Raw genomic sequence first — 10843 nt, 5'->3', positions numbered from 1 at the left:
AAAGCATCCTCCACTATGTGGGGTGGGGAGCCGGAGGTTGCTGCGGCTGCTCCTACATCAAAAAGTCCTGTCTGTGGATTTTTATTCTTCCAGCCAACAGCAAGGGCTGACGCCGGCTTGGATGAGGCTTAGAGCAGCCAGGGTCGGGTCGGGTCAGGAGGATTCGGGTGCACAGCTGCAGGGAGTTGTGCGGGACTGGGCTGCTCCCAGCCTGAACACCCACGGCCCTGAGGGACAGACGTGTCCCCAGCTGCCACCAGTCCCATGTGTGTGGGAGGAGGGAATGTCCGGCTCTGCTCTTCCCGTAGCCGGGCAGGCAAGCCGTGCCCTTTCAGCTGGTTCATGGGAAGGGCTGCTGTCACCACGTGGGGACTTGGGGCAGAGCCCAGGCCACTTCCCCTAACCGAGGATGCTCTCCACTGAGGGCACAGTTTGGCTAACAGCACCTCTGTGCCTGCACCCACCTCTCTTTCACAGATGCCCGTGGGCCACGCAGTGGGTCCCAGGGGCCCATCCTCCCCTCCCAAAAATAGCAGCAGAAGCAGCGTGTGGGACCTGCAGCCTCCCCGGGGTGGTGGCTGTGCCCATCCTGTGCTGGGGAGCCCACGGGTTCCTGTCCTGCGGCCCTGGGAAGCCCCACAGCTGCGGCTCCTTCCGCATGCGGGGGGCAGTGGGGGGAACTGGGGTGCCCATATCTTCCCACAGCCCCCCGGGAGCTGCAGTCTGCACCGGGGACCAGAGCATGGTGCTTGCCTTCACCGTCTGCCTCCTGGGCAGCTCCGCTTTGCTCCTGGCCACCACGGCTGGGGCTCCAGGTAAGGGAGACCGGCAGGTCTGCGGCTCTGGGGGCTTCCTCCCATGGCCCTCCTCTTCCTCATCGCTGCTCCTCTCCTCGCTGATCCTTTTGCTTTTCCCTGTGGAGGCAGATAGGAGCCCTGTGCTAGTGCCAGGTGGACCTTGGCATGCCAGACCGTGTCATTGCTCACGCCTGCTGTTTGATGCCGGAGGGCTGTGGCTCTCCAGAAAGCCAACCTCAGAGCTGCGCGAAGGGTGCAGCAGGGACAGGCTGCACCTGAACAGCTCAGAGGGACGGAGCTGTGGCCCTTTACTCAGTAACCCAAAGGATATTACCAGTGAGAGGAGTTTCCTTTACCTTCTTTCTACATTCCCATATCTAGTGCAAATATTTACCTAGTCAACAAAAAGCTACTTCCCTGCAGTTTTGGTTCTGAAGCCTGCCCGCCTCTCTGCATGTCTGCCTCTCCGTGTCTCTCTTTCTCTTTCCCGGGGTTCAACGCAAACAGCCCCCACATCCCCCTGGAAGCAGACCAGCAGGTTCACGGGCGGGTCCCTTGTAAGGTGCAGCAGAGGCTTTGCCCTCGCTGGCGCGGGTCCGTCCCTGCACCGTCGTGGTGGTGCCGTGGGCAGCGTGGCAGGGCAGCCCCAGCCCACGCTGTGCACCCCCTGCCCGGCTCTCTCACATGGCTGTGTGACCCTGGTAGCACAGCCCCGTGGAGTGCAGTTCGGTCGGTCCTGGACCGTCCTGCCAGCATTTCCCTGGGTCGGATCGGACGCAGGAGGTGTGCTTCCCAGCCCGAGGGTTAGAAGCATGCAGAAAGGCCGTGAAAGGCTTTGACCTCACCAGGTGATTGATGTGAAATCCTTGACACCCAGTTCTTGCCAGCTGAGGAAGCAGTGGTGTCCCCTAGCAGCGCAGGGAGGAGCCCCGGGGGCATTCGCCCCGGCTGCAGCCCCCACCGCGTCCCAACACTTGGGGATTAACAGGATGCATGGACACCATCAACATGGCAACCAGCACAGGCAGGAACAGCTTGAGAGCTGTGTAGGTAAAAAATGTTTTATTTCTCTTCCTTTTCCAGCTACCCAATGCCCGTTCCCACGCATCAAGTATGGGAAGAGCGCATCGGCTGCTCGCTCTTTGTACAGGACCGGGGACACCGTCAGCTTTGTGTGCAACAGAGGGTATACCTTGCAGGGCTCCCGCACAAGCACGTGCCAAGCTGACTTCAGATGGAGCCCACCTCTGCCAGTGTGCAAAAAGGGCAAGTGTCCCAGCGCACGGTGTGGGCGGTGACAGCCGTGGGGGAAAGCTGCCTCTTGTGTCCTCTCAAATTCAGTGGGAAAGCAAAGCTGGGATGCATCCGTCCTCCTCGCTTCTCTTCTCAAACCAAAGTGCTGCCAGCTTGGCTCTCAGAGAGACGGAACCAGCTCAGAAGAAAGGAGCTGGGGTGGGACATGGGCTGGCTGCAGCCTGCCCTGTCTTGGGCTCCAAGAGGGATGGGGAGAAGTTAACCCTGGGGCTGGGCTGCTGTGCAGCAGGAGGCTGTAACCTCCCCAGCACGCTCAGGAGCCATAGGCGAGCTGCGGGGATGGCAGTATCTGCTGCCCCAGGGGGATTTCTGTGACTCTTCTTCTGGTCATGTGTGGGACGTTTTCATCTTCCTCCTGGAACGGGAAGTAATCACAACTTCTCGCTGCTCTTGCTGCTTCCATGTCCATGCGCATCTTCTGCCAAATCCCATGATGTGCCTGTGAGTTCTCCTGTCAGGGCTGTCCCTATTATTAGTAATTTCTTCCAGCTGCAGTGCGATTGTAGTCTTGGTGCTGCTGTACCTTTTGTTAACTAATACTTTGGTCCAGCAAATGGAACAAAGACTGAACAGAATTCAGGGTATTACCCAAACAGTCCCAGTAGCACATAAAATGGCAAACAGCTGACCCACAGGGCAATTTCTTTTCCCTCTCCAGAGGTGATGTGTCCTCAGCCACCAAACATCGCCAACGGGCTGCACAGTGGGCAGTCCTTGCATAAGTTTTCCCAGGGAGTGACCGTGTACTACGGCTGCAAGGATGGCTACGAGCTGGTCGGGAATGTGTCCATCAACTGCACGGAGACCGGCGTGTGGAGCAGGCCCCTGCCCCGCTGCGAAGGTGGGTGGATGCTTCATTGCTAGGTGTGGGGCTGGCAGAAAGAATGCTGGATGTCAAGGTTGTAGGAACAGTGCCGACAGGCTTATGGCAGTGATGAGAAGAGAGGGGGCTGTGTGTGCAGGATCTGGCCCATGCATTGAAGTTTAAAGGATGCCATCCATGTTTCCTGCAGCAATTGGCTGCGAGATACCCAAGGTGCAGAATGGGAAGGTCCATGGGCTGCAAAGCACCTACAAAGCTGGAGAGACTCTTCACTTTGACTGCGACACTGGCTACGCTGCAGAGGACACCTACGAGAGTCAATGCCAGCCGGGGGGCACCTGGGATCCGCCGGTGCTCATCTGCGAGAGGGGTGAGTGTGGGTGCCCACTGCTTCCCCGGGGGTAGCCCTGCCCGGCGAGTGCTCCTTGCAGGCGAACAGCACGTGCGGGCTGAGCCGTTCCCACGATGGGCTTTAACCCGTCAACGCAGCATCATGCCGACTCCCTTCCCCTTGCATGCTGTCCTCTCGCTGAGTTAAACTTTGTCTCCCTCTTGCAGTCCGACCATGCCCCATGCCTCCGGAGATCACCAATGGAAATCACAACGGCCAGGGCAAAGGATCTTTTACCATGGGAATGACTGTGACATACACCTGTGATCCTGGCTACTACCTGGTTGGAAATGCCGTTGTGTTTTGCAGAGTGTCTGGGAACTGGACCCAGCCTGGCCCTCGCTGTGAAGGTGTGTCTGTGGTCTGTTCCTTCGGGCGAGAAGCTCATAGTGTGGCTCTGAGCACAGGGGAGACCCTGACCGTTGTCACTGAGACCTTCAGTGAAGGACTCAATTCCCCTTTAATGAAGTATACAGTTTTATAATATGTAAAGAATAAGCTTACCTCTGTGAATCTGGAGCTAGGTATTTCTATAACTGTGGCTGCACATGCCATACCTCTCGCACTGAGGCTGGGTGCTGGTGACCCCGCAGTGTATGTCCAGGAACTGGCACATCACTTAATGTGAGACCAAGTGCAAAGGGGTCTCCAGAGGCAGCACCCTCCTCCCGGTGCTCCGGCTGCAGCATGCCCACAGAGAGCCAGCCAGTGACGGTGCTGGGGACCAGGCACAGGCATGGGGTGCAACACAGCCTTCGGCGGGAGACTGGATGGATTTTTATGAATCAATTCAATCCTCTTTGTCCCAAAAAGTCAGAGGAGAGACGGGGCACCCAAGGGCTGGCTGTCAGGACAAACCCGGCAGCACCTGGGGTGGGAGCCCTCTGCCACCCTCCTTCACCTTCTCCCACATCTGATGTGCAAGAGGTTTGAGCTGAGCTGTCTCTCAGGCAGCACCTCTCCCAGATGCTCTCATGGGCTTTTCCCCTCTCTCTCCAGAGGTGATGTGTCCTCAGCCACCAAACATCGCCAACGGGCTGCACAGTGGGCAGTCCTTGAACAAGTTTTCCCGGGGAGTGACCATATACTACGGCTGCAAGGATGGCTACGAGCTGGTCGGGAACATGTCCATCTACTGCATGGAGACTGGCGTGTGGAGCAGGCCCCTGCCCCGCTGCGAAGGTGGGTGGATGCTTCATTGCTAGGTGTGGGGCTGGCAGAAAGAATGCTGGGTGTCAAGGTTGTAGGAACAGTGCAGACAGGCTTATGGCAGTGATGAGAAGAGAGGGGGCTGTGTGTGCAGGATCTGGCCCATGCACTGAAGTTTAAAGGATGCCATCCATGTTTCCTGCAGCAATTGGCTGCGAGATACCCAAGGTGCAGAACGGGAAGGTCCATGGGCTGCAAAGCACCTACAAAGCTGGAGAGACTCTTCACTTTGACTGTGACACTGGCTACGCTGCAGAGGACACCTACGAGAGTCAATGCCAGCCGGGGGGCACCTGGGATCCACCGGTGCTCATCTGCGAGAGGGGTGAGTGCGGGTGCCCGCTGCTTCCCCGGGGGTAGCCCTGCCCAGCGGGTGCTCCTTGCAGGCGAACAGCACGTGCGGGCTGAGCCGTTCCCACGATGGGCTTTAACCCGTCAACGCAGCATCATGCCGACTCCCTTCCCCTTGCATGCTGTCCTCTCGCTGAGTTAAACTTTGTCTCACTCTTGCAGTCCGACCATGCCCCATGCCTCCAGGGGTCCGCAATGGAAATCACAACGGCCAGGGCAAAGCATTTTTTACTGTTGGAATGACTGTAACATACACCTGTGATCCTGGCTACTACCTGGTTGGAAATGCCGTTGTGTTTTGCAGAGCGTCTGGGAACTGGACCCAGCCTGGCCCTCGCTGTGAAGGTGCGTCTGTGGTCTGTCCCTTCGGGGAAGAAGCTCGTAGTGTGGCTCTGAGCACAGACCCTGACCATTGCCACTAGACCCTCAGAGGAGGTTAAGCCCATGTAAAGTGTTGCATGGTATAAATTAATTTCAAGCCCTCCTATTGTGAACATGGGGCTGGGGAGGTTTATGTAGATGTCATGTAGGTTTTGTTGTTGCAATATTAACAGCCTGTGGTTTTTTTGGTTTGTTTTGTTCCGACTCCTTTTGCACATCACTTCTGTACATCATCATTTCCAGTGACTGTCTGCATCAATCCAGATATAGAGAATGGAAGGCAAGTTGGAGGTCAAGGACTTATCTCCGCCCCTGGGCAAATGGTGACATTTCAGTGTCACGATGGTTACGGCCTGCAAGGCAGTGCTAACATCTTCTGCCAGGAGGATGGCAGCTGGCACCCTCCTGCTCCCATCTGCAATAGACTGTACCATTACCAGGAGTTCTCAAACAGGCCTGAACTTCCAGGTAAATCGTGACATAGCTGCCTTGGGGTACACTATTATTTTATGTCCCCTAACCCCGTTAAAAAAAAGTGGTTAAACCCTGTGAGTGGAAGATTTAAGTATATCCTGAGAATAAGAACCTGATCCTCTGGAATCCTTTGGGAAAATACATTGTGTTTGTTTAATAATGGCTATATTAATCAAAATAAACAATTTTGCAAGACAAATGAAACGTCTTTCCTCCTAACAGTGTTCTTTCTGTGCTTGCACCCGGCATGCCTGTCCTGCCTGATTCTCATGTCTGTTTTCTTTCTCAATAGGTGGTTGTGGTGCTCCTACAAGGTTACGCTTTGCTGAGCTAAATGAGGAGCATAAAAATGAGATTGATTTTTCTGTTGGGAAGACTGTGCAATACACTTGCCGACCTGGATATGCTAAACACCCAGGAATGTCACCTACTATCACATGCCTTGAGAGCGGAGTGTGGTCAGAAGCACTAGAGTTCTGTAAAAGTGAATAGCTCCTTGATTTGGTGTCCGTTGTTCAAGAAGGAATGCGTGCTAGGTTCTGTCCATGCTGCAAAAACCTTAACCTTATTCTGGTGTTCAAATAGTATGTGACTAGTAAAGCCATGTAACTTTATGCTATTTGAAACCCATTTTGGGGGTAACTGGAAATGTAGACAGATTACTGGAGCAATAGCTGCATCTGTTGTACCGTGGTATAAACAGAGAGAAGCCTAAAATGAGGTTTTTTTTCTCCCCCAGGGAAACAATGCAATCATCCCGGTGAACCTGTGAATGGGAAAATTATTTTCCTAACAGATCTCCTGTTTGGGTCAACAGTGCTCTACAGCTGTGAAGAAGGGTAAGTCCTGGTTTTGGCTACTCCTTAAAACAGCAAGGAGAGATGTATTAGGTAAGTCTCCCTTTCTTTCTCCTATTCATTCTTTCCCAATAAATGGATTATATACAGAAGCCACTCTGTAGAGTTCTGCACCTATATGAACACATAAGGTGTTCCCTATCTTATGTATACATGTATATACTGTGAAATCGGTAAGGTGGTGCTGAGCGAGGAAGGGAACTGCTCCTTCAGGGCCACAGCTTTGCTGTCACCGGGGCTGATCACACCTTCCGGGGTGGTGAGGAGAAGGTAGTAACTTACACTGAAATGACTTGGGATGAATGTTCAATCCTTTTAACACCAGGCACAGGTTAATTGGACAAGCCAGCAGACGATGTGAGATTTCTGGCGGACGTGTTGCATGGAGTGGCGACATTCCCACTTGTCAGCGTAAGTAGCTTACAGCTCCGGGGGGTTTGCATGGATTGGGTAAATATTTTCCAGCAGAGACTGCCAAATCTTTCCAATCGAAGCTTTCACGGGGAATTTCTCTGCTCTGTGGGCATGAAAAATATCAGAAGGTTTTGATGTCATAAGAAAATGTTCTGGGAAAAGGTATAAGATCTCAAAGCTTAATGGATTATAGAAAGCAATGTCTCAGCTGGAGCTTTTACAGCAGTACTTGGGTATCCCGTCTCTGACTAATGTCACAAGCCCATTACAAGAGAGGAAGGGAAAATATTATCTTCAGCTTAAGGGTTGTTATTATTAGGCATGGAGAGACCAAGGCACAACCCTAAGAAGAGGCAGAGTGCTGTGGGAGGGCCAGAAGTGGGATCCCAAAGTGCCAAACTGCAGGCTCTCTCTTTCACTATGAGCATGGATAACTGATGTGTACCCAAAGAGCTGCTGTGCTGCGCCTCAGCAATTACACCTGGGTGTTTCTCTGCAGTGGATTAAGTACGGTTGCTGATTAAGTGACAGTTTCGTATAAGTAAGAAACATCTACTGGCACATTCTGGGATTTTAAAGCATTTTACAGATTCTCCATGTACATATTAACCTAAGGTGACATACAAATTTCTGCCTGTGCGTGTCTTTGCACTGTGTGCAGCTGAAAACTCAGGATTTTACACAGGCGATACAAAAGAAATATTTGGGTTTTTATTTCTTAAACAATAGAAAAGATAAAGCATGTAGGTGTTTCCTCCACAGAGGTTTGTCTTACTGGTCTGCTTTCTAACTGTCATAGAAATAGCTGACCAGGGAGATGGGATCCAGTTGCCTACAAGGCCTCAACTAGAAGGTCACTTCATTGCAGTTACTCCATCTCTAGGACATGTGTTTATGCCCCACAGGCTGAGGGATTTAAAGTACTTTGGTGCTGCTGTTAAATTTAGAAGCCTTGTTCTGCACCTCTGCAGGTATCCCTTGTGAGCCGCCTCCGGACATTCCCAATGGGAAGCACACGGGCAGGCTGCTGGATGAATTCCACTTCGGCACGTCTGTAACATACACCTGCAACCCCGGGTACCCGCTCCACGGAGAGCCCTCCATCTACTGCACCACCCAGGATGGGAAAAACGGCGTGTGGAGCGGGCCCCCGCCGCGGTGCGGAGGTAGGGTTGTGTGTGCACGTCTTCTTACTCGGGTGCAATCCTCCCGGCTTCATGTTCAGAAAGCCTAGGAAGCCTCCAGACAATTGGACTTCTTGCCCAAGTGCCTGCTAGGGCAGGATTTGCACGGGCTGATTTGCAGCTGTGGCCAGGCAGAGGGGAGGAGGCTGGAGGACCACCCCACTGCCTCCAGCATCCCCAGCCTCACCTTTTGGTTTGGGTCTCTCCCTCAATGTTTGACATCGCTGGATGCAGGCAGTACATAATCTATGGGAAAATTATTTCCAGACTTGTGTCTTAAAAGGGATTGCAACTCTTAAGTGGCTTTGCAGCTGCACAGCTCTGCACACTGCGTAAGTGCTTGTTTTGAGGACCTGCACTTCTTTTCCAGAGGCAAGATGTCCTGTCCCGCGGGTCCAGAATGGGAGAATAGTGTCTCCTAGGACTGCCTACACACACAAGGACACCATTGCCTTTGAGTGTGAGCCAGGCTATGTTCTACGTGGGCACAGAATGGTACAATGCCAATTAAATAACACCTGGGAGCCACCCGTGCCAGTCTGCGAGCAGGGCAAGTGTTCAAACAGTGCTCTGAATGTTAACTCTCCCCCTGCTCTCCCAAATCTGCTTTTTCTTGGCTCCTTTAACAACTGGGCTGGCTTATCTTTCTTGGCAGCTGGCTGCAATGCACCTACCAGACTGGTGTTTGCTGAGCTGAAGGAGCCGTACAGCAACCAGACTGTCTTTCCTGTGGGGAGGACGGTGGAATACGTGTGTCGGCCTGGGTACACCCAGCACCTGGGGATGCCGCTGGCCATCACGTGCCTCAGGAATCGGACATGGTCCACGGCGCTGGAATTCTGTAAAAGTACGTCCTGCAAGTGCTAAGAAACCTAAAGTGTTGGGCTTGGCTGGATTTTCACATGTTTCTGGCTTTATGGGTTTCTTTACTTCATGTGGTCCGCTCTCTGTGTCAGCATCCCTGGGTGGGATGTGAGTGAGCAGCTGAGGGCTAATGGTGGCTGATGTTCCCTTCCAGGGAAACAATGTGATAACCCAGGGGATCTGAAGAATGGTAGAGCTGTTGTCCTGACGGACCTCCTCTTTGGGTCCAAAGTGAATTACACTTGCGACGAAGGGTGAGTCTTGTGACTAGCTGAATTCAGCTGCCAAGTGAGAGTAAAGCAGATTTTTAGCTTTACATGAAGGAACATAGTTCCCAAGTCAGAATTCTTGGCTGCCACTTACAAGGGTTGTAAAGAAATCTCAAGTCTCCTAATGTAAATTAATAAATCCTTCTGTATGACTCCAGGTACAAGTTGGTTGGAGGCTCTCAGAGAACATGCGAGGTCTCTGGCACACGTGTCTCGTGGAGTGGAGCTGCTCCTGTCTGCCAGCGTAAGTAGGCCACAACAAAAGGCCCTTGGAGATGGCTTGCAAGAGGCAGTAGCACATCTTTCAAGACAAAGGTTTTATTGCAAAAGATTTCTCAAGTCACTGTATGTGTAAAATCTTTCACTTTTGTTTTCATTTTGTTTTGGTTTGGATGTTTCTGAAAATGTTTCCAAAGGTCTTTTATTTATCCTGGTCCAAACTGGGAAAACCATTAATATTTTAAACTCCCTGTTACTGGGGTAAGTATTTCTCACTGGTCATGTGTAGGAATGGTGTGGCCAGTCTCTCTCTGCATGTGTCACCAACAGTTATGGAAAGGGAGATAAGAATTGTCCCACCACCTCCAGACATGGGCAGCAGGGAAATGACTCACAGGAGGGCACAGGTTTTCCTTCCCACATGTGATTTTTTCCATACAAGGTTTGTCCCTAGATAATTTGGGTCATTGTATCCAGAGAGCATCACCGCTGAGACGGATTCATCCTCGTCGGTTCCCTTCCTGGGAAGCGAGTGTGTCCTGCAGACCCCGCGTGCTGCTGCAGCGCTGATGCTAAAAGCCACCTTGTACATGCCCACAGGTATCGTCTGCGATCCGCCACCGGACATCCCCCACGGGAGACACAGTGGGCACTTGATGGACACCTTCTCCTACGCGGACGTAGTCATCTACACCTGCAACCCCGGCCACCCGCTGGCCGGAGAGCCCTCCATCTTCTGCACCACGGAGGACGGGGAGCACGGCGTGTGGAGCGGGCCGCCGCCACAGTGCGGAGGTAGGGCTCTGCGGTGCATGGGCATCCATCCCTGCTGGTGAGAGTTGGTTGTGAGTGGCAGAAGGAATGACCGTGGCTGTGGTGGGGGTTGCACCCACTGATAGGAAGACAGCTAACATGACAGATATTTATTCAAAGGAGTTAATGGAATTAATTGTCTTCCTCCTTTGGTTTTTGAAGGTTGGATTTTTTAATCTTTTTTTTCTTGCCCTGTCCATATTTCTTATCTGCCTTTCCTTCTTCTTCACAGAGGTGAAGTGTCCTCCCCCTCCAAGCATCGCCAACGGGAAGCACAGCGGCCAGCCCTCGGACACCCACCTTCCAGGCTCAGCTGTGCAATACACCTGCAGGGACGGCTACTCCCTCATCGGGAACGTCTCCATTAGCTGTACAGCTGGGGGAACGTGGAGCCGGCCCCGGCCCCGATGTGAAGGTATGTTTGTGTTGGCTCCTTTTACCTTTACCCAGGCACTTTCTTCCTTCTTGGCTCTCGGTCTAATC

General features: G+C 52.8%; 1 protein-coding gene across 1 annotated transcript in view; it reads left to right on the top strand.

Annotated features, from left to right (window-relative positions):
* The first annotated feature begins 742 nt into the window (after window positions 1-742).
* CR1 (complement C3b/C4b receptor 1 (Knops blood group)) overlaps window positions 743-10843 on the top strand; it is a 36638-nt gene continuing 26537 nt past the window's right edge. The window contains 19 exon segments of the mRNA XM_072845026.1: window positions 743-815; window positions 1881-2069; window positions 2770-2952; window positions 3125-3304; window positions 3493-3675; window positions 4325-4507; window positions 4680-4859; window positions 5048-5230; window positions 5510-5734; window positions 6033-6224; window positions 6480-6579; window positions 6923-7008; window positions 7983-8177; window positions 8566-8745; window positions 8851-9042; window positions 9214-9313; window positions 9487-9572; window positions 10148-10342; window positions 10593-10775. Of these exon segments, the coding sequence (XP_072701127.1) occupies window positions 743-815; window positions 1881-2069; window positions 2770-2952; window positions 3125-3304; window positions 3493-3675; window positions 4325-4507; window positions 4680-4859; window positions 5048-5230; window positions 5510-5734; window positions 6033-6224; window positions 6480-6579; window positions 6923-7008; window positions 7983-8177; window positions 8566-8745; window positions 8851-9042; window positions 9214-9313; window positions 9487-9572; window positions 10148-10342; window positions 10593-10775 (3088 nt within the window).

Source organism: Ciconia boyciana, chromosome 23 (assembly GCF_034638445.1).
Source record: "Ciconia boyciana chromosome 23, ASM3463844v1, whole genome shotgun sequence".
Taxonomy (NCBI): domain Eukaryota; kingdom Metazoa; phylum Chordata; class Aves; order Ciconiiformes; family Ciconiidae; genus Ciconia; species Ciconia boyciana.
This window is presented reverse-complemented; position numbering and strand designations above follow the sequence as displayed.